Here is a 24493-nt window from a genome sequence, read left to right on the forward strand (position 1 = left end):
ACTCATATATTATGCAAAAATCACTTTTATTTTGTATGCGATTAATCTTTGCCCAGCACTAAATTATTTTATTTTAAGTAAATATTGTTTTTATTATACAAAATATTATTATTATTATTATTATTTTTGTGCAGCGGGGTGTGAAAGCTTACACTGTAAGCACTTACAGTACATTCACACGAGGCGTAAGCTTTAACACTTCTCATTTACTTTTAATGGGTGATGTCATATGCATTGCCGAACTGAATTGTGAATCTGTTAACGTCGCGTCTTGCCGTTACTCGTGGCAGAAGCTAAACATTTTTAAATTTTTCAAACGCCAACGTGTGCGTCAGCCAATCAGATTGCCTTATGCAGATAACCTTTGCAGAGCCAGACAATAACGTTTTTGCAAGACCGGAGAACAGAGGAGCATGTGCTGCGGCCACTGTGATTGACTGGTGGCCAGGCTTCAAACCCACACTCCAAGCGTTACCGCTTACGCCCCGTGTGAATGTACCATTACTGTAAACATGTCATAGTGGTGATAATAAATCATCATGTCATGAAATGGCGTCCACTTGATGAAAGTATTAGGCTATATTTGGTATAAATTAATTTCCTCTTTCTCACTTACTTTCTGCAGGAGCTTCTTAAAGACCCTCTGTACATTGGTCTGAGACATAAAAGAATACGTGGAGAGGCTTACGATGAACTGCTGGAGGAATTTATGAAGGCTGTGACAGACAGGTAAAGAATATCTACCAAGCCCTTTTACCTCACACAGCAAACTCTTCCTCCAACAGACCACTGATGGAAATGCCTGGAGTGCATAACTGAGCCGTTGCGTTGCAGGAATGTGGTGGCAAGCGCGTGCCTATAGGTTTGCGGGCTCGCGGACATCTCTTACCCTTGACTCCTGTGGCAGGAACTCGAACCGTATCACAGACTGCATGCCTCATAAGTTCTTCCCCACATATCCACATTGCACCGAGCCATGAAGTGATGTAATCCGGCCTCAAACTGTCCTCCACAGTCTAATTGCTCCGCGGTCCGATATTTAGAGTAGTTTATGGGGTTGTGCTTTTTCGAGAGCATTTATCTTTGGGGAAAGCAGTTTGGGCTAATTAGGGTTACTGACTTTATCTGGTTACTTTTTTTGGCTAATAAGGAAAAGAATGAAGGAATGTTTTAAAGACCCTGGATAATCAGCTTGGAATTTCCAGAATGTTTTGGAGTTCTTGCATCAAAACAATTTTATGTCTTGGACGTTGTATAAAAATGCGAAAAGGATGTTTGAGGAATATTCCAGTATTAATGTATATTGGAGTTTGCATTGTTGTACAGTTGAAAGATCCTTGCACTACCGCTATTCATTTTAATTTAAGGCTGCCGTGATAGACTTCCTAACATGTCAAGTAATATTCATCTCCTAACTAAGGAATGTCAGTCAGTGGATATACACAACACACAGATTGGATGTCGTATTTTAGTGCAGTTAAAAAAAACTTTACCTGTTTTAAATAACAGATGCTATATAGCAAATTACAGTCTATTTCAGAAGCTTTGGTGTGACTGGCTTTGATGGCGGCTGTCGTATGGTCCCAGTACCACACATGGCTCTATTTAAAGCAGAACTCAAAACCCCAGTATCTGTTTTCCCTCCAGTTGGCTAGAATATCTCCATGATTCCATAATAACGGGGTGGACATGCAAACTTCAGGGAACAGCATCACTTTTCCCTAAAACTGCAGTGTTGGTGGAAAATGAAAGATTGTGGGTTGCTGACTGAAGAAATGATTACAGTTCTTGTACTTTTAATAAAACTCCTTATTATAAATTGCAGAACCTCATCAGTCAGATTTGTGAAAGAGAGTGGTCGAGTAGTTTAGCATATCCAACGAAGTGTTTGAAGAAGCTATGAAAAATACACCTTGATTCGCAATCCATCACTGAACTGTGGGGAGCAGTAAATGGGAAACGTCTGGCTGTGTTTAAATACAGATTAATAACGGAGATGAATGGAGTCTTTGCGGTGTATCTATGGTAATTAGGATCTGAAATAACATATAAAAAGACTAAGGGAATAAAGTAAATCATTACATTTTACAGCATATTTCTTTTTGTTGGTGTTTGGCCATCAGAACAAGCTTTCATGGAGTTGTACACAGTTAATGTGATTTCACTGTATGTGTGAGACTAGACACAAATAATGAAAATTAATGACACCCATTCCCATCAGCCAACTTTCTTTCCTACAGTGATTTTAAAAAAATTCACAGTTGGTAATTTTCAGCTAAATACTTTAAGGAAAATACGTTAACCTCTTTTATGAACTGTTTAATTCAATAATACATTTTTCTCAGGCTTTGTGGTGTTGAAATAGTTTGCGGGGGGTTGACTGAGCTTTCTGAGAACGGGCTGAACAGTATCTCTCTTCTGTAGCCCTCTGTGTGCAGAGGCACAATTCCCATGTCAAATTATTTCATTAGAGCTCATTGCTTTTCATTGAGCTGTAGCGGTGACGGTTTTCCAGCTATCGCTATGGTAACATGGGCCATCTCAGGGCAACGTTCCTAAACCGTGTAAAGGAACAGAGACGGAGGGGACCGTCATTGGCCTTTCTCGCTTCTGAGGGGAATGACGTTTGCTGAAAGGCTTGGGTTCCTTAGGGAACGTCTTCAGCTGGGGATTTTAATAGAAAGAGTAGCCTCTTGGGCCCCATGGGCCCCTTGGGAGCCTGCTTGAGCTGAAGAGTAACAGTGAGGGCAGAGGTACAGTTCTGTGTGTGTTGTTCTTTACAGAAAAACTCATTCCCGACTTTATCAGGACTTTGGTAAGGCCATCTGTTCGCTAATCACAAGTTGTGCTGCAACAGGACAACAGCTCAAAGCACAGGAGTTAATGGACCTTTAATTGCTTTAGCAGAACATACCGTTTCTGAAGTGGCCCATAGTTTTCTGTCCTTAAACTGATTGAGATTTTTGACCTCAGGGTTCTCCACCAGAGATCTTGAGCTGTAATATTGCCAAACTGAAACAATTTTGTGAAAACACTTTGTGCAAAACTGTTGGTTGTCGTGGAGGCCTATCACAAAATTTTTTGGTGGAGAATGCATATCATAAAAGTGGGTTACTCGTTTGATGTGATTTCAAAAGAGAGATCAGATCATGTGTGAACCAGTCTGTGAAAACTGAAATAGTCCTATGAAATACCGTTAAAGGGACATTCCACTTTTTTTGAAAATATGGTAATTTCCGGCTCCCCTAGAGTTAAACATTTGATTCTTACCGTTTTGGAATCCATTCAGCTGATCTCCGGGTCTGGCGCTAGCACTTTTAGCATAGCTTAGCACAATGCATTAAACTGATTAGACCATTAGCATCGCGCTAAAAAATAACCAAAGAGTTTTAATATTTTTCCTGTTTACAACTTGACTCTTCTGTAGTTCGTGTACTAAGACCGACAGAACATTTTCAATTGTTATTTCCAATAGCAGGTGATTATTTTTGGGCAGTGCGTAATATAACTACGCCTGCTGCAGCCATGTTACATCAGCAAAGTAATTGATTATTACGCCAGAATGAGAGTAGTTCCTAACCATATCTGCCTAGAAAATCACAACTTTTAATTTTCCGTTGGTCTTAGTACACGATGTAACTACAGAAGAGTCAAGTTTTAAATAGGAAAAAATCGAAACTCATTTTTGAGCGCGATGCTAATGGTCTAATAAGATTCAATGGATTATGCTAAGCTATGCTAAAAAGGATACCGCCAGACCCGGAGATCAGCTGAATGGATTCCAAGACCGTAAGAATTAAATGTTTAACTCTAGGGGAGCTGGAAAATTAGCATATTTTCAAAAAAAGTGAAGTGTCCCTTTAAATGTGGATATATCAGTTAACTGTTATATTGGTATATGTGTACAGACCTATGATATATTGTATTTGGTGCATGTATTTAAGCCTTAGGTTGAACAGTCATGTTTGGTCTTGCCGTCCTTGACCTTTAGATAGGTGCCTGTGGGTTGCATGCTGCATCATCTCTAAACCCATATCAAGGCGTTCTTCGTTTTTCCCTATCATATCCCCTACTGGCATGTTTGAGTTAACTATTTTAATGCTTTAGTGGGACAACAAAATGCAAAGAATTACTTTCAGAATTACTTCCTGTACTGCACTAGTGTGAAATGTATGCGCTTTATCAAAAGAGACTTTGCCTGCTCTATTGTTTGAGCAAACAGTTTACCTCCGGAGGAACCAACCCTCAAGTAATAAATCATTCCTGAATGAACGAGGGGCACAAAGGGATTGTTGTATTGTGTTGTGATGGCGTTGAGATTACTTTAGCAGTCTGCATTCGCCACATTCTCTTAGGAGTGATGGAGTTGGGCTTATGTCCGAAGATCATTTAGACAGATGAAAATCGGTTCTGGCTTCCATATAATTCGCTGGCTAGAATCCTCATCATCTCCGTGTCTGAATAGATTTAGAATTTGTGGGATATTTCAGCATTCATCCTCTAATATCATGGTAGACTTAGTTTTAATGTGTCTCTATGAAATGATATGCCTATAAGGAGTTGGCTTTGCATTAGATTTTTGACTTGCAGCATAACGTCTGGTCCACAAGCTGATCTTTTCAGCACGCTAGTTCTTTCTCAGAAGCACTCTGGTATTTTTCAACACAATAGCATATTGATTAAAAACTCTTAAAGGTATGAATGGGTGTTCAGAGCAATATGTATGCCTGTGCAATGTATATCAGATGTATTGTTTACAGATGCTGTGCGTGTGTATGAATATCAAGCATGAAGACTTGATCTAGCAGACCTCAAAAAACAAAGATTTTGTGAAAGAGTGTAATAGGACCTCTTTACTGTAAATTAAAAGACGCATTATTAGGTCACCTCTGCTGACCAACACATACATGCTGTGTTCCAGACAACTCGGATTTAGGATATTTCCCACCTCAAAACTGGAAATAACGTCTGAATTAATAATTAAAATAAAATAAAATAATTAAGTTAAAAGTAAGGGGCATTCATGCCATATTACTGTAATTACCGTAAGATTTTAGCGACTTTTACGATGTGACTGCTGCAACACTTTAAAAAGTGAAAAGTTTAACTTAAAAAATACTTAAATGGTAACACCTTAAAATATTAAGTTGTTTCACAAGATTTTTTTAAGATGTCAAATAAATCTTTGGTGTCCCCAGAGTACGCATGTGAAGTTCTAGCTCAAAATACCCCAAGATAATTTATTATAGCATGTTAAAATTGCCACTTTGGAAGTGTGAGCAAAATGTGCTGTTTTTGGGCGTGTCCTTTAAAATGCAGATGAGCTAATCTCTGCACTAAATGGCAGTGCCGGTGGTTAGATTTTTCCCTAGATATTTTCCCCTTCTGACATCACAAGGGGAGCCAAATCTGAACATTACATTTTTTTACTTAAAGGATAATTCCGGTATTTAACACTTTGAGTCTCATTTCTGGTTTGTTTTGGATGAACTACAGTGATGGACACTGAAATTTTGACAATGGGTCGTGTCTTGACGTTTTGACTCGTTTAGAGGCGTCTCTTGCAGTTCTCTTGACTGCTTCAGAATGGAAGTCAATGACCATGCACAAACATGTCATTAAAACAACACTTAACATTCATTTTTAAAACTGTGCTACAGTTTCTGTCGTGTTTTATTTGGCATTTTGTAAAATTCCCTTGACTTCTCTTGGAAGACTCATTGCTCGCTGATATATCACTCCGCCGCCGGGAAACAGAAAAGGGTCTGTTTACATGTGGTTGTAGTTTTTTCGCTCGGTTTCTCTCAGAAGAAATTTTTCCCATATTTGATGGCTCAGTGACCAGCTTTAGGTTTGAAGTTGAGCTCGATTGTGACTGTCTATACGCTAGACACCGAGCGTACTTGTATGGCAAAGTGGTTGTCGCCATCAGGTGGTCGGGAGTGTGCTAACGCTTCAGACTCAAATATAGAGCGGAAGTATATACGCGGTTGTGAGGTATCTGAAAAAATAGTTCCACTATAGCAAATAACACGGATTGAAATCATACATTGCGCCGATATATTTGTTTTTAGTCATCAACGAACACCACGAACAACTCGGTGAGTAGTACAGTTTTGAAAATGAATGTTAAGTGTTGTTTTAATGACATGTTTGTGCATGGTCATTGACTTCCATTCTGAAGCAGTCAAGAGACGCTTCTAAACGAGTCCAAAAGTCAAGACACGACCCATTGTCAAAATTTCTGTGTCCATCACTGTAGTTCATCCAAAACAAACCAGAAATAAGACTCAAAGTGTTAAATACTGGAATTATCCTTTAAAGTAAGAAAATGTAAGTTGACATTTTTGAGGTGTTTTTAGGTATTTTAAATTTTTTACCAATTAAAGTACTATATTATTAAGTTAATCCAACTTTCACTTTTTACAGTGTAGTAACCTTAAAAGAGTGCCATTTCAGACATTATTTTCAGGTTGAGGTGGGAAATATCCTAAATCTGAGTTGTATGGAACACAGCATAACAGGTGTATCTTAACCACAAGTGCTGAAATGTTAAAATTATAAAAAATGTGCAGGTTTGTTCAGAAAGCTTATTCAAAAAGCGTCCCTATTCTCACTAAGGCAATAAACTGTCCACTGATGAACTGCCTTTTTTTTAACACAGTATGAGTTTTTTTCACACTTTTGTTTATAAAAGCCTCTTTCCAATAGCACAGCTGCCCCTGAGCACCGAGTTGATTTAACATTGCCTTGAAGAGCTTTTCTCTACACCCCAAACCACTTCTGTCTGGAGGTAAGGGCAGATGAAGAGAGAGAATGAGAGTCTGTTTGGTGCCTGCTGGTCTTTCTGACCTTGGGCGTGTCTGGCATTGTCTGGTTCGGTTCTTGCTGCATGGGGAGAACCAGTGGAGCTGATCTCCGGCCAGCTCTTTGGTTGAGCTGTACAGCAGAGGCAGAGGTGTGTTAAAGATCATTGGGCCAGGCACCAGAGAAAGTCAACAGGCTTTGGTGAAAATGGGAATTAAGAACAATGTGAGCTATGTATTGCTGGCTAATATACTATTCAGAGAATAACTCTATTAAAGAGTAAACAAATGGAGATTTTTCTTGTTATTATACTTTGATGTTGCTCCTATCCCAGGCCGTGAGGTTATGATCTCATTCATCTTTTTAAGAGTATGCTGTGTTTATGACTCACTTTCTCTACCCCTTATTTATATCCATCAAGTTCTCATCCAAATCCATGGGTAATTACTCTGTCAGTCTTGCTGGATTCCCACCTCACCTCTCCCAGCAGAGATGTCAGAGTTTAGACTACAGTTTGATTAGGAAGACAGATCTGAGAGCGGTCTCGGGGTGGAGGCTTTTGAAAACCTGTAGAAAACCTTATGCCGTGACTCGGTTAACTCGGTTAACCTTGTTGCCTTGATCATGAAGGGGTGCAGCAAGTCTCTGAACACACTGAACAGTTTATGGTGTTTTTTTTCTGGCTACCACTTATATTTAGATCCTAGGGTTAAGGAGTGCTGGGCTTTGCTTTTTTAGTGTTTTACTGATTTAATTTAAAGTATAATGGGTGCTGTATGGGAAAAAGATTTTTGGTCTTAGATAAGAAGCTGCTACGTAGTCTCATGTAGATGCGTACAGGGCATGAAATTAACACCCGACCACGCGCCAAATGCGGGTGGATTTTGCAATTGGCGGGTAACACTGTCAATCTACCAGCCACATTGGCGGGTAGCCAATGCGAATCAGTGATGTGCGGGTCATTGTATAAACAACCCACTCCCGACCGACATTTTCAACTAACCCGCCCCGCCCGCAATTGTTCAAAATAGTTTTTAAACTCGACCGACTGACCGCGGCCTGAATATCAATAAAATATTTTTGGATGACTCGTAACCGGCACCCGCTCATTTCTTATCAACCTGCGCATTTTACCGATGCAAATTGAGTGATTCATTGAGAGGATGCGACTGCTGTTTCGCAACGTTCATGCGATTGGAAAGAAGATGAGGCACTTTCCTGACTACGTTTGGATGTGCGAGTAAGTATTAAATTGTTGGTGAGATGGGATGAGAATGCAATGCTGACGTATGCTACTGTACAATCACAGTTGCACAGATGTGTAGTGCTGCTGTGACGGATCAGAACTCTTGATGTGTAAACTTTAGAGAGAGTTGCGCTACTATGCCTTATACTGTAGTACATTAACATACATTTTGCGAATATAGTAATGAAAAACAACGTATGTGCGGCGTTTATGTGCGCAGTTTGCGCCCCCGCTGTCTCTGTGTGCGTGCGCGGGTATAAGGGAACTCAAAAGGGCACATCGGAGAGACGCGTTCCTAAAAGCATGCGTACATAAAATTTTTCTGCTCTTGACAGGGCACATATAAACAAAATGATCTCAACAGTATTCATTTTCTAATAAAACATTTCTTTATGTCTTAAGTGTATGTATAGAGTGTCAAAAACCAATCTGTGCTGGTCTTAAAGAGACAGTAACCTCAACTAACCTACTTAAGTCTGTGTCATTAATGTTAATCAAACAACCTAAGACAAAGAGAAATTCACATTTGTAGCTCTGAAAAAAAATTATATTTAATTCATACAATAAAGACAGTGTTATAATTCACTATTCGGGCAAAAAAAAAACTGGCTGGTAAAAAGTCTCTGTGGCAGGTGGATTTCTAAATCCACCTGCCACAGTGGCTGGTGGTCAAAAAAGTTAACTTCAGGCCCTGGATGCGTATAAATAGCACAAAGTGTGAAAATCTTGCAATACATACGCCAAATCCCACTTTGGCGTGCATATGATACGCCAGTCCTTCCCATTCACTTAAACGGTGCATCTTTTTTTGTTGCTTTATTTATTGGTTTCTTCGTTTTTTCTGTTTTTTAAACCATTTTCGCATGGGTTTAGGGCTAGATTTGAAATTTGCTTAAGGAGGTTATTTAATATACAGGTTCCATGTTTTTGTCTATATTTAAGCCATGGTCACTTGGAGTTGAGGTTAGAATTGGGGTTTGGGTTAGGATGTCATTTTTATATAACAAAAAGTTGTTCTAACCCTAAACCCAAGCGAAAATGGTAAAAAAGCAAAAAATTGAGAAACCAATAAATAAAACAAGAAAAAAGATGCGCCATTTAAGTGAATGGGAACACTGAAAAAAATGATTCGTTGAATTTAATCAAATTTTTTAGGGTAAGTGGTTGCAATCAATTTATTTAAGCTACTTTTAAACAAGTTTTATATTTTATTTTACTTTACTAATCTTTTTTTGTTTAAATGTAGCTTAAATAAATTGATTGCAACCACTTACCTTAAAAAAATGTATTAAATTCAATGAATAATTTTTTTCAGTGAAGGACTGGCGTATCATATGCACGCCAAAGTGGAATTTGGCATATGTATTGCACGATTTTCACACTTCGTGCTTTTTATACGCAACTCTGTGAGACTGGGTTGGAAATTGCAGAAGAATTAAATAGTTTAAGTGGTTTGTTCAGAAAGTAGAGCAGTCTGTTATCAATGTATTACAGGCCTGTTTCACTGGGAACCTGTGGCCTATTTTGAATGTTTGATGGGCTGTCTGAGGTTGGCAGAAAACTATTAAGAAATATGTAGATACTAGGCAGTCATACGAGGAAATTATGGATCACATGTATATTGCCTATTTCTTTCCTTACAGCCTCACCACATCATTCACTGAATAAAAAGTAGTCATGTTTTAATTTGCTAATTTCTTGCAAAAAATGCTTTTTAGGACAAATTAAAGGTACATCTTTTGACAGCAGTGCAATGTAATATACATAACAATATTATCAGTGGTGTATAAAGACCTGACAAAATTAACTGTATTGTTTAATTACCTTTAAATGAGATGTTTTATCTACATACACCGTGGCTCCCCTCACATGGAAGTCGCCATTTCACAACGCCCAGGTTTCTACACAGTCCTAAATGGACAAACTGTTAGAGCGCATTTTTTCACTATGTTATGTAATGACATGTTTGTCCTGTGGCGGCTACCATAGCTTCACTTTGCGTTTCAAAAGGGAAGGGTGAGCTGTGGACTAAACCGTTGGTTGCAATTCACAATCTCACCAGTAGATGCCGCAAAAAATCTACACAGTGGACCTTTAAATGTGAAAGTTACAAACCGTTTTGTGTTTATCAAATGTTACACTGGATTGCAGAAATTGTATATGAAGTATATGAAGAGTTTGGTTCCAAAACGCAATAAATCAATTTTGACTAATTTCAGTTAAAACATGTTTTCTATACCAACAAAGTGACAAGATGAAAACCACTATACTTCTATTACAAACTTTCACATAGCATCTTTAGGTTAGAATAACATTAAAAAAATCTAATCCATAATTTGATTTTCAACGATTTATTATAAAAACGGATTATTTTTTCTGCAAAATTCAATAAATCCATGACAAGTTTTTTTTTCAAAATGCTATAAATCTATTGAATCAATATATAAATGTGCATTCATCTTTGCAATGTTATATTCATTAAGTTGACTAGTGGTATACACTGATTTAAAAAAAAAAACATTAATGGAATTTATCAAAACACCTACTTTGTCATATTAAGATCACTGTAATTGCTGCTGTCATCCTTCGGGACATCGTCGCCGAACTTTTTTGACAGCAATCAGCTGTAAAATGTTTTGGTCCTGCTCGATTTTCATTGACTTTAAGTAAATAATGGAACGTTTTTCATAAGATCCCCTGGGGTTAAGGTGTTAGCATGACAGAAGCTTGATGCTGTCGGGAGAACAAGCAACAGTCGGCATTTTTTCTTCACCGAAGTGTCTCTCACGTAAATTATTAGATTTTGATGGCTTACGTTTCTTTCCCGCCACAGAAAACCACCACAGGTTTATCAATGCCATCAAAAGTATTATTTCGTTTTTGTTTGTTTGTTGATCACGAAGTACAAAGTAGATGAGGAAAACTAGGACTCTGTGTGTAAATAAAATTAAGAATTTACTTTTTAATACTGACCAGATACAATACTGATTTTGGTGGTAACTAATTAAAAAAGGTGTTTATCGCGGTTTGGAACCAAACTCTTCATATGGACTTGACCCATATTTCCCAAAAGAGATCATGTTCAATATTCTAAAGATCTTGTAAAATTGCATAAACTGGATGCATAAGATGAAGGACACTGAAAGAAAGACAGAGAGAGAAATGCATCAAGAAACGACTGTCAAGTTTGATGCATTGTGTTTGTGTGATGGGTGAAACTGCTGATGACTCTTCCATATTGAGTTTAATGACATGCCTTTGCAGAAGCATATTGCAGTGTCAACATATCCTGTTTCCTATTTTTGGGTGTCTTTTACTTCTGATATTGTATCAATAGCTGATGGCAATCTCTGGCTTTTCCTCTCCATAGGGAAATCAATTGTGAATCTATCTATCTCTGTTCTGCTGACTGAAAATATTGCTGAGGGTTTGTATCATTGTACTACCACTGTGGCCATTTCAAAGATCTCTAGAGGTGCCGTTCTGTCTTTTTCATTTCCAGTGGCCCCCCAAGTTATTCAACATTTAAAGTGCCGTCAGTAAGGTTTCTGTACATGAAAGAAATAAATAATATTTAACTTGCATGAGATGAACACTTTTTCTTGAACTATATAGGGCTGTTTGAGAGAATGTGCATGAAGAATGACCACAGGTGTAGTTCATCTTCATCACAGTATTGTAACTGCATTGTTGCCCAAAGAGCATAGACAGAGTTTGTTGGGGGCATGGGGGGCACTGCCCCCAGACCAGAGCCAATTATGATTTTGTCTGAGCTATTAATGTTAAAGAAATAAAAGAATTAATATTTTATTTGTCTCATCCTAATATTTTAAGAGGTAGACAATAACTTAAGGCTAATATAATTTGAATTCATTTAAACCATATTTAAAAACAATGAACAACTCTCTCGCTAATCTCAAAGCATTGCAGTACCCTTGTTTGCTGGCAGGTGCCCCCAAGCACTTTTTTAGTTCACTGGGGCAAATATCGGCCACAGTTACTTCTCATTATCTACAGCTAATTGAACACGTAACAGATTAGCTTTCTTTCTGACCATTGACTATTTAGCTTGGCTGGAAAAATCACTAGGAAAATAAAAAATGTCTTTGAGAAGGTGATGAAAACCCTTTGAATACCCAGTACCACCCCGCATGTAATGAACTGAGGAGCAGTTAAATGGCCCCCTCTGCAGGCTGAAGTGAAGTGCAGTTAACATTTACATTTATCAATTCAGCACACACTTCAAACTAAAGTGAATTACAGTGCATTCAACATTTACCAGGTGTTTTTAGCACCAATACTATTAGCGGATTTACAGTTTATCGTTTAAAATGCATAAACAACTTTAGGCTTTTCTTTCACTGTATACCAAAGCCATATAAAGGTTGCTGAACTCTAAAAAACACATAATGGATAAAAATTGGACAGAACAAACAGCTGGGTTATGTACCCAATGCTTGGTTGTTTTAACCCAACTGCTGGGTTATTATAACCCATAGTTGCATAACAACAACTCGACATTGGGTCATTTTTATAATTTTTTTTGGGTCATTATGGGTTAAAAATAACCCAGCTATTTTTAGTGTGTGTATTTGATTTATGAATATAATAAATATGTGGATGTGTTTGTTATACACAGGTATGGGATGAACTGCCTTATTCAGTTTGAGGACTTTGCCAACGTCAACGCCTTCCGTCTTCTGAACAAATACAGAAACAAGTACCTCACGTTCAATGATGACATTCAAGGTGCGAACATGACGGACACATATACACTTCAATCTTCTTCATTTTACAAATTACACAACACCCCCAGGAAATTCAGTATAAATGAAACACAGTGTTGTGCTAATGGAGATCCCATTACCACATCATCAGTCACTATGAATGAAGCTCTGGATGTAGGTGATTTATGTGAAATAACATTGCTAAACTAGTCTTATTATACACGATTTTTAAACATTTTAAGTAACCAAACATCAATCAAACTACTTTCCGACTCGATTCCGGATGGTATTATGGCTCCACGCTGGGTGCTTAGATTGTCATGTTGAGATAATTTTGTTATTTTGTACTGTAAGTGATCAAATCAGACCTGTCTAATCAACAGTGTTGTCAATATCCGGTAAATCTTCAGCGGTTGCTATAGTAATGAGTTGAGCATTGACAATACACTCATACAAATGAAAGCAGCTGTTGGCAATAAACAACACTGTGCCCAAAAATGCTTTCACAACATACTGTAGTAGATCATATATTGATGTGCTTCCTATTGAAACAGGTATTTCATGTGGATGGGATAATGTGTTGTCAAGTGTTTTGGATCATTTGCATGGATTTCATGTGTTTTGCTGTGATCATATGCATGGGATTTTACACCTTTATTGCTTACAAATAGCTAAATATATTTCAGTCTAATAAACCAAACTTTGGAAATTTGATGCTTGTTTTAAAAGAGACATGCAGCTGAAGTCTCTACTTATTTTGCAAATTGCAAACCAAAACAACTACCACTTTACCTAAAAGGTTAGATCAGAACATGACAGAAATGTATTTGTGTTTGCCTCTTACAGGTACTGCTGCAGTGGCCGTGGCTGGACTGCTTGCTGCCCTTCGCATTACTAAGAGCAAAATGTCAGACCATACGATTGTGTTTCAAGGTGCTGGGGAGGTGTGTGTGCTTGTTACACATGTGCAAGTTGTGTATCCGCATTACAGTGTTTGAAAATCCCATAATGAATACTAACAACGCTGCTAACAACAGACCAGGACATCAGTTTTCCATTCAGAATAAGGGAGTTTTATTGATCTCTACAGAGCAGTTGTTTGAGATATAACTAAACTTTGTAGAGCTGGACCATACTGTAAAAATAAACAGTAATACTTGAAAGGTTCATAAATATTTATATAGACACCCAGCAAAAGAGCACAAATATGATGTGTTTTCAATTGTGAATAAAACAATAAGTATTTACTAATTTAACACTGGTTGAATTCTCTATTTTTTATGTTCTTCAAACAGAAGTTTTTATGGAAACGTAGTGAAGTTCACAAAAGTTTGGCCTGTTAAGATGACTGAATGCATAGACCGTTTCATCGGACGCACATGCGGTGACGCGATACGCAACTGGTCCGAACTTTACTTCCGGTTTCAGTTTTTAATGGTCTGACTAGTTGCTAAACTGAACTCTTGAACAAACACTTCGTTGAAAATAACAAATGTTTTGGTTTTAGGTGATCTACATGTTGTTTATTTTGCTTGTTATATAAATAAACTATGTTTAAAGTACTTAAAGTACTAAAGTTGTTATTTAATCTTAACGGAGTTTACCAGAAGTTACACGTGGGTCATGAAAGACGCTTGTTACTGCTGAAACTGTCTATATATTTGTGACCTTGTTTGTGAAATCCAAGAAAAAGTCTCATAATCCTGATATGAGATTAGGAGCATTAAAGTTTGATTTCAATCAATAATTTCACATACTTTGGATTGACCTTACTTAGTCAATATTAAAGATATCAAGGTTATTTTTCACACTGTGTTCTTTACATTATGTAGGGCGGTTTTAGATAAACAGTATTTCACACAGCTGGATTTTCAAATAACATATTGGATTTTTCATGTTATCAGGCTGCAATGGGCATAGCTAACCTCATCGTCATGGCGATGGAGAAGGAGGGGCTTCCTCAAGAGCAGTGTTTGAAAAAGATCTGGATGGTGGACTCTAAAGGACTCATCGTGAAGGTTTGATTATATCAGAGTATTACAGATCATGTTGACATTCACCCATTTTGTATTAAAGCAATAAGCCCCAAGAAGCAGTGGGTTACCAGTGCATTTTTTAACAGTTAAGGGGCGTTGTTAGGCACCCCCTTAGCTGTTATAAAATACACTGTGACACCACTGCTTCGCGGGGCTTATTGCTTTTATAAAACAGTTACTTCATATGCTTAGCAGGATTTCATAAAATAAAACACAGCAATTAAGTTGTAATTATATTAGTTAAAATATTACTTTTCCGCCAAAGTAGTTCCTCAGAATCAAGTATGTCTGCAACAGAGCGCAGTTCCCAAGCAACGCAGATGCAGCAAAGACACGATGAAAATATGATTAAAAACTGTGGTGTTAATTTTCATAAATCAACATTAATTGAATTAATACATTAACATTTATATCGTGCAACTGTTCAAGTGTGGATAAAATATGTTTGGAAGCATGCTTAAATTTCCCTGTCAGCATTTTTGTAAAAAAAAGTTGTCACCCAGCTTTAGTTTAAAAAATGAAAAATGTTCTTCTTTAAATAAACATAAAATATATCAAATGAAAGAACAGACCCTACACTTCAACAACAACAACAACAAAAAAACAACCTACTTTAATTTGTTCTCTTATCACCTCTCAAATTTTCTGCTAAAAGCTGAGATAATTCAATTTTTGTGAAGGACTTTTGGATAATAGCGGAAATATGGATTTGATGTAAACTTTTCAGGGAAGCGTTTTCTCTTAATTGACGAGATAACTCAACAATATTTATAGACATTTATCTGGATATCGCCATGATGAATATGATTAAAGACTGTGGTGTTTATTTTCATAAATCAGTATGTAGCAACAGTGGCACAGTGATACTTAAGCTATGTAATGCGGTCTGAACCGTGGGGTTATCGGGGTATTTTATCATAGCTTAGAAGGTGTTTCAACCAATCAGAATGAAGGACCAGAACTGCCCATTTAATAATACAATTTTCAACTGTATAAGCAGAAGACTATTGTCTGTCAACATGAGTCTAAATGCAAGTCATAGCCTAGTGGTTACGACTGGCACTTTACCCCAATTGCTCTCCAGGTGCTGTAAGGTCAGCCGTGTGTTCATTACTTACTGGGATGGGTTAAATGCAGAGATCACATTTCGAGTATGCGTTCCATACTTGACAAACATGTCACTTTCAAAGACCTATCAGTGTACACACCTTCCTCCCGCAAACTAAGAATTTTGCTCAAAGGTAAAATGGTGATGGAGAAGGTCTGTGATCTCTGTCATTTACCATGCTCATCTTCATTCCCCTGCAACCTGGAGCTAAATCCTCAACATCTCTGCAAGCATCTTGCATGAGAAACTGCTATAACAGTCACCATCTGGAATAGCTGCTCTAAGCAGGAAAATATATGAATCAAACTTGAAAGCATCCGTGAAAGGACGTGATTGAGTTGCATAATGTGTTGTTTCTTCATCTCATGAAAACAGACGAAATATTGCATGCAGTCTGTTATTTATTTATTTATTTTCTAACATTTTGTATTTTTTCTATCTTTATTTTTTATTAAGTACTATTAACATATACTCTAGGTCAGTGGTCTCCAACATGGTGCCCGCACAGAGTCAGTGAGGTGCCCGCCAAAGCACATTCTATTAATAGCCTCAATTGTAATATTTATTAAAAATTTTATATTAGCTTGGTTTATTTTATGTGTGTTACCATTTTAAACAATACTAAAACATATCAACAAGTAAAACAAAATAAGTAGATAGGCTATATGAAAAAGTAGCGCTGTACAGTAGATTGTTTTACCCATTGTGTTAGTTCTTCCTCACAAAAAGGTTGGAGACCCCTACTCTAGGTAATGGATTTAATTACTTAAAGCAACACTATGTAGTTTTTTTACCTTTAAATAATGTCTCTAAAATTATTTCAGTGATAGAACAACTTTTAACTGGACAAATTGTACTGTTGCTGCAACCTGAGCAGCCTCCTAGCTGCTACAAGCACACTCTGAAAGTGGTGGTGGAGGGTAGGAAACACAGCCCCGCCCCGCCCCTCCCCCTGCCTCAGAAGAGTGTCTGATACACGGCACTGTTGCGCTTTTCAACCACATGGGGGAGCTGTATGTCATTTTTACATGGAAACTACATAGTGTTGCTTTAAAAGCAAAATAGTATAAGTAATATAAAGAGCAAAAAACAAGTGCAGGATGCAAAACTTTTCTTGAAATAACTTAATTTTTCTTTCCAATTATTAAGACTTCTGTTTCCAAGGTAATTTGAACCAGATAGTTTAAATGTGTATCTGTAACTGTGTCTCTGCAAAAATAATGGCTTTTAGTTTCATTTGTTGTTGTGTAATGCAATCACTGTATATTTAAAGCACTTGTATGATGCTTTTTCTTGCTTACAGCTTTCTGAAGTATTAAACAATCAGTTCTCTGTCTGAGATGTGCAGTATGAGTTGCATACTTTAATGCTTTAATCATCTCTATTTCCATCTTTATCTCCTACAGGGTCGTGATAACCTCACCCATGAGAAAGAGAGGTTTGCACATGAACACGCACAAATGAGAAAGCTTGAGGACGTTGTGAAGGAACTGAAGCCTACTGCTATAATTGGTATATAAAAATATACTGTACTGTATATAGTGCATATTGCGTAGTACTTCTGGGTCTGTACTGTGTGAAGTCCACACTTAAAGTGGTAAACAGCTGCATTATGCTGATACTTACAATGAACATAAATAGCGAAATATGTGGCAAACAAAAGAAATGTCCCACTGTGTTAAAGAGAGGAGGTTGAAATCGAACTCGGGTTTGATAACAGTGCTAAAATCTACAAGTACCATATCTCTCCATTTATCTCCTCAGGGGTGGCGGCCATCACAGGGGCTTTTACGGAGGAGATCATTAAAACTATGGCAAACATTAACAAGAGACCAATTATCTTCGCTCTGAGCAACCCCACCAGCAAAGCCGAATGTACTGCTGAGCAGTGTTACACACTTACAGAGGTATTTTTGGAGTTGTTTATTTGTGTGAGAAAGTATAAAGGTTGTTTTAATGTAAAGTTTGTATTTTACATTTCAGGGCAGGGGTATATTTGCTAGCGGGAGTCCCTTTGATCCGGTTACCCTTCCAGATGGCCGAAAGTTCTACCCTGGTCAGGGCAACAATGCCTATGTGTTTCCTGGAGTGGGGTTGGGGGTCACCGCTTGTGCAATGAGACATATTCCTGAGGATATTTTCCTTGTTACGGCTGAGGTGATACAGTAAAATCCTTCTACAGTATATTTCTTCTAATCTCTCTATAAGTCTTTATAGCCACCTGCTTCATATGGGGAATTGTATAGCTCAGCGTTTTCTCCTTCATAAATCAGATTTAATGGAGTTAAAAAATTTTTTTGACATATCGAGTAAATGATGCATTCTTGATACATCGTGAAAGTATAAAGCTGTAAAGTTGATGTGGATAGCAAAGCTCAGATACTTAGTTCTAATATGAATTTGATGAGAAATCTGTTAAAAACACGATTACAGACTTTGAGATTTTGTCAGATGTGAATGGTTTGTGACGTCTTTTTTCAACATTAAAGAAAAAGAAGATTAGTAGGCTCTGTTACTCAAGAGACATGTTTTGCTCACTATTATAGATTTTTGTTAAGCAGAAACAGCTAAAAGAAAAGTATGATCGCTTACAGATATCTCATACCTGACTCATCTGTATAGGTCATTCCATTATTTTTTTTATTTGTGATCCTTGACCACCAAACAAAAAATTTTTTTTTTATTGATTACATCATCTGAAAGCTGAATAAATGGGCTTTTTATTGATTTTTTTTAGGGTAGGACAATATTAAATGAAAATCTGAAATCTGAGGGTGCAAAAAGGAGAGAGAGAATCGGCTTTAAAGTTGCCCAAATAAAGTCCTTAGCAACACATATTAAAATTAAATGATACATTTTATATATTTACAGTAGGAAATGCACAAAATATCTTTATGAAACATTATCTTTACTTAACCTGTTATACTGGCATCCCTATTTTTGAGCATTTTCTAAATCGTCTGCAGCTCTATATTCATAATTCTGGTTTTGTTTAAAACTAGACACTTGACATATTGTTGCCCAAAACAAATTCAAACTAGTATAGGAACAGAGGAAACTAGGTAAAATATACATGAAATATCTCCTGTTTTGACTCATAAAATGTACAAAAATTTATGAAATTGTCATGTCAAACACCTGGGGACACAATATTCATGAATGTCAGCTGACATTACTCACATCTCAAACTTGTCTTCCGCCATTTTGAGTACCTGAAGTGGTCGCAAAAGAACTAAAAGCTATGCCTTCAGTATGTTGTGAGCATCAAAAACGCTATTTTTACAACACTAAGAAGGCTCGACACAACATGATACTTTGCTCGAAGGATCACCTGTGTCTCTACACGTGAACTCAAGCATTGAGAACATTGTTTGTGTACACAGAGTTTACTAAAAATAAGGTTTTAAACAACTGGCTATGGTCGTTTTGGTGTCTGCTCGCCGCCAACTTCCCAGTCAAGATGTATCGATCTCCGAATGCGACGTAAGGAGGGAGAAGAGTAAAGATGGATAGCTCCTAAAGCATAGTTCCATAAAAATGCCAGGATAATTCGTTGTTTTGTCACAAGTGAAAAACAATATTGACCTTCTAGTTGAAATATGAGCCTCATATGAGATTTATTCATTCGCATTCGGTAATCGATTATTTATGTCTGGCAAAGATGGCGAGCGGACATCATAATAGCCAAAGTCAATTGATCAAAACCTTCTTTTTAGTAACCTCACAATGTTCTCAATGCTTGCGTTCATGTGTAGAGATCCAGGTGATACTCCGAGCAAAGTTTCATATTTTGTTGTGTCTTCTTAGTGTTGTAAAAATAGTGGTAATTCGGTAGCAGTGGACAGCGGCTGGAAGAATGCATCAGAGATCGAGTAGGCATCACACCCTAACCAAGATATATTTTTTTAAAGTAGCGTTTCTTTTCATGACAGTCAAGGTGGGAAATGTTGTCTTTCATAGCCATTTCCCGTATCCGTAAGAATCATAGACAGTTAAAGATAAGAAATCCATAAATCATAGCAAGCTAGCCAATGCTTGTCCGTAGCCTACTGGTACTCGGTAGGTACTCAAGATGGCGGCAGGCAACTGGAATGATGTAAAAGGTCTGATGACTGATATTGAAGAATAGGTCAACTGAATGTCTGACCATGTTGCGATTTAATGTGAATCCTTGTAATCGTTTCATGATTACTACCCCTGTCCATCCAAACTTTGCTGGCTATGCATTGGCTGGCTTTGTTTTGGCGTGATCGAGTCCAAAGCTAATGTGCGCTAATTGACACCTCGCTTACCCAATGTGTGCTTCCAGGACATTTTAAGTTCTCAAACCTTATCTAATTGGACAAAACAGAAAAGGGTGGTGTTATTTTCTCTGTAAGAACCTAACAGAACAGAATCGATATTTGATAGAAAATAAACATGATCAATCATACTAACCGGAAGCGGACATGTAAACAAAGGAGTATCTTGCGGGATTTTTCCCTATTTTTTATTGTTTGGGATTAAAATGTGGGATGCATTTTGAAGAGTGGACCTTTGCGTTGCAATGTACGCTGAAATTTCTTGGATTTGTCTGAAATGATCAGAACCATATGACAAGATAAGTACCGAGATTCATAATAATATGAGGCCCGCAAAAACAAGCTCTTAAAGCTTTCAAATAATGCAAAGTTCATGATTGTTGATTGAATATTTAATGTAAAACAAACTACAGAAACCCATAAATACACACCTAGGACCCGCCCACGGGCCGGTGCGGGTTAATATTCGAATGATTTTTCAAATATTTTGACCTAACCACTGTATTTTTTGCTATTGGCTACAAATATCCCCGTACAAATATGACTGGTTTTGTGTTTTTTCCTATTTTTCTCATTTTTTACACTCAGCTTTTCCCACCTCTTTCCTGCATTAATCTTATGTGCTGTGACAGTTTCATTGTCATGTCATAGTCTGTTAAACTTATCTGGCAAGCTGTGCCACGCTTCACCTAAGATCAGTCAGACGGTGCATTAGTCGTTTGCATTAGACGGTCTAAACAAGAGAAACGATTTGAATCCTGATCAGCCGCTGTCCTGTTGTGACCGAAACTTTCCATTTCAGCATTGAAAGCAGAGGAAACAGGACCACTTGCTGATAAATGTTAAGAAAAATGTTGAGTGCCTTTATGCTCCCAGAGAGCAGCTCTTACGCAGAGACTGATTTTTTCTCAGAATGGGTTGGATCATGTTTACTGTGGTCTGTAGATGACTCATGGAAGAGAGAACTTCAAAGGGCAGGGGCAAGATAGTTTTTTTCTCCTTCACTTCTGGTGATAGACGATGCTGTGCAGTTGGTCAGTGTTCGAACTGAACCCTCAGTTGTAGGGCTGGAGTAATTGGTCTCCAATTTTTATGCTGTTTGGGACCCGAGAATGTCTATTGTGGATCTTATAGGAGTGAGGCTTTACTATATAAAATTACAATGTCTTTAGTCAGTTTCCTGAGGTTTATTTAATGCAAATAAATGTTTACATTTAAATGTACTGTACATACTGTATAGATAGATAGATAGATAGATAGATAGATAGATAGATAGATAGATAGATAGATAGATAGATAGATAGATAGATAGATAGATAGATAGATAGATAGATAGATAGATAGATAGATAGATAGATAGATAGGCACACAGACTGACAGACAAAGAAACAGACAGATGGAAGACATATATATTCAGTTGAAGTTTATTTACAGTATATAGCGCTTTTTAAAATGTTGCATTGTCTCAATCAATGTACATGAAAAAGAGCATGGAAAACAGGAAAATTATGTAATGGATGGATGGATATATGGATGGATTGATCGATCGATCAATCGATATATGGATGGATCGATCAATCGATATATGGATGGATCGATCAATCGATATATGGATGAAGGGATGGATAGATGAATGGATTGATCAATGAATTAATAGATGGATCGAGGGATGGATGGATCGTTCGATTGATAGATGGATGGATGGATCAATTTGATATATGAATTGATGCATGGATGGATAGATGGATGAATGTATCAATTTGATATATGAATGGATGGATAGATGAATGTATGAATGGATGGATGAATGGATCGATAGATCAATGAATCAATAGATGGATCGGAGGATCGTTCAATGGATGGATGGATGGATTGATCGATCAATCGATATATTGATGGATGGATCGATATATGGATGGATGGATGGCTGGGTCAATGGATTGATCAATGAATCAATAGATGGATCGAATTATTGTTTGATGGATAGATGGATAGATAGATGGATGGATCAATTTGATATATGGATTGATGTATGGATAGATAGATGGATGATGGATCAATTTGATATATGAATGGATGGATGGATGGATAGATGGATGGATTTATCAATGAATCGATGGATGGATGGATGGATGGATGGATTGATCAATGAATCAATAGATGGATGGATGGATCAATTTGATATATGGATGGATGATGGATAGATGGATTGATAAATGAATCAATAGATGGATCGAGGGATCGTTCGATGGATAGATGGATGGGTGAATGATGGATGGATGGATGATGGATGGATGGATTGATCAATGAATCAATAGATGGATGGATGAATTTGATATATGGATGGATGGATGGATAGATAGATGGATGAATTTGATAAATGGATGGATGGATGGATGGATTGATCAATGAATCAATAGATGGATTGAGGGATGGATGGATGATCAATGAATCAATAGATGGATGGATGGATGGATGGATGGATCAGTTTGATATATGGATCGATGTATGGATGGATAGATGGATGGATTAATTTGATATATGGATGGAAGGATGGATGGATTGATCAATGAATCAATAGATGGATCGAGGGATGGATGGATGGATCAATGAATCAATAGATGGATGGATGGATGGATCAATTTGATATATGGATGGATGGAAGGATGGATCAATAAATCAATAGATGGATTGAGGGATGGATGGATCGTTCGATGGATGGATAGATGGATGGATGGAAGGATTGATCAATAAATCAATAGATGATGGATGGATCAATTTGATATATGGATGGATGATGGATTGAGGGATGGATGGATCATTAGATGGATAGATGGATAGATGAATAGATGGATGGATGGATGGATGGATGGATGGATATAAATATATATATATATATATATATATATATATATATATATATATATATATATATATATATATATAGATAGATAGATAGATATAGATATAGATATAGATATAGATATAGATATAGATATATAGCTGGATGGATGGATAGATCCATGGATGGATAGATGACTATAGATAGACAGATTAAGCAGACAGACATATAGGTAGATAAGATAGGCAGACAGACAGACAGACTACAGATAGAGACCATGCAGTATTCTGTACCTCAGAGTCAAAACCTCTGTTAGAGCTAAATAAAGCTTTTGGTAATTGTAATTGTCTCATGTCAATTCTTGATGTAATCACAGACAAAACAAACCCGCTTATTAATCTAAACAACCCACGCCTGTAAACAACAGCAGAATACTAAATGCAAGGCTGTCAAAGAAACAAGAAACTAATTAGCTTTAAACTTTTTAAACTTTAAATGTGTGGGTTCAGTATAATTGAGTGTTTTTAGTTCTGGTTAATGATAATCATCAGTTTTGCATGTTTTTCCACAGACTATTGCTGAGCTGGTGACCGAGGAGCATCTCAAAGAGGGACGCCTGTATCCTCCTCTCAGTAACATTCGGGATGTTTCTTTCAGGTTGACTGTGAAGGTTTGTGAAATGTCTCAATTTCAGAATTTTCTCAATGACATTTAAGCTTTTATCATTTGCCATCTTTAATTCATTCATGAAGCTACAAAATACAGATTCTGTGTCAGCTTCACCATGATTGTTTTACATGCACCTTGCTTGACAGATTGTGGAATATGCCTATAAACACAAATTGGCAACGGTCTACCCAGAGCCGCAGGATAAAGAGGCTTTCGTTCTTTCGCTCGTCTACAGCACAGACTATGAAGAATTTGCAGTCAACTCATACAGCTGGCCTGAGAACGCCATGACTGTTCAGACCTGCAAACTTTGACCCTACAGCACCTTCACAAACCACAATCAGATTTATTCACAATGTTTTCATTTGAAATGTGCAAATGTGAGTGTTTATTAACCTATCTGCAAAACAAAAATATTTTAAATAAAATGTTTTAAATCTTTTATCATAAATTCGAGGTTGTGTCTCTCATTAAAACATTTGAAAGAAACTCACTGGATAAATTGTCTAACAGAATAATATAATGTTTAATAAGTAGAAAAGTGTAGTACATAGAGTTTTTGAACTACTGTAAGCTTCTAATATGACTCATCTGTCCCAGCGTATAGTCTTGTTTTAGACTTTAATTATAGAGAGATCAAGGAGTAAGAATTGGATTGGGATATACTCTTATGCAGGCTGGATTTGAGCATCGTTATATTGTTTGTTAAATTGTATTTTATTTTAATAACTTTTGCTATGTCGTCAGTGATATTTAA

At 37.1% G+C, this 24493-nt stretch overlaps 1 protein-coding gene across 1 annotated transcript in view; it reads left to right on the forward strand.

Annotated features, from left to right (window-relative positions):
* The window catches only part of me1 (malic enzyme 1, NADP(+)-dependent, cytosolic), a 114135-nt gene extending 89948 nt beyond the window's left edge, over nucleotides 1–24187 (forward strand). The window contains exons 6-14 of the mRNA XM_065298368.2: nucleotides 626–729; nucleotides 12693–12802; nucleotides 13627–13724; nucleotides 14685–14798; nucleotides 17331–17436; nucleotides 17689–17831; nucleotides 17908–18081; nucleotides 23639–23737; nucleotides 23883–24187. Coding sequence (XP_065154440.1) covers nucleotides 626–729; nucleotides 12693–12802; nucleotides 13627–13724; nucleotides 14685–14798; nucleotides 17331–17436; nucleotides 17689–17831; nucleotides 17908–18081; nucleotides 23639–23737; nucleotides 23883–24050 — 1116 coding nt within the window. The 3' untranslated portion in view covers nucleotides 24051–24187. The remainder of the gene's footprint in view (nucleotides 1–625; nucleotides 730–12692; nucleotides 12803–13626; nucleotides 13725–14684; nucleotides 14799–17330; nucleotides 17437–17688; nucleotides 17832–17907; nucleotides 18082–23638; nucleotides 23738–23882) is intronic.
* Nucleotides 24188–24493: the final 306 nt, after the last annotated feature.

Source organism: Paramisgurnus dabryanus, chromosome 13 (assembly GCF_030506205.2).
Source record: "Paramisgurnus dabryanus chromosome 13, PD_genome_1.1, whole genome shotgun sequence".
In the NCBI taxonomy this organism is placed as follows: Eukaryota; Metazoa; Chordata; class Actinopteri; order Cypriniformes; family Cobitidae; genus Paramisgurnus; species Paramisgurnus dabryanus.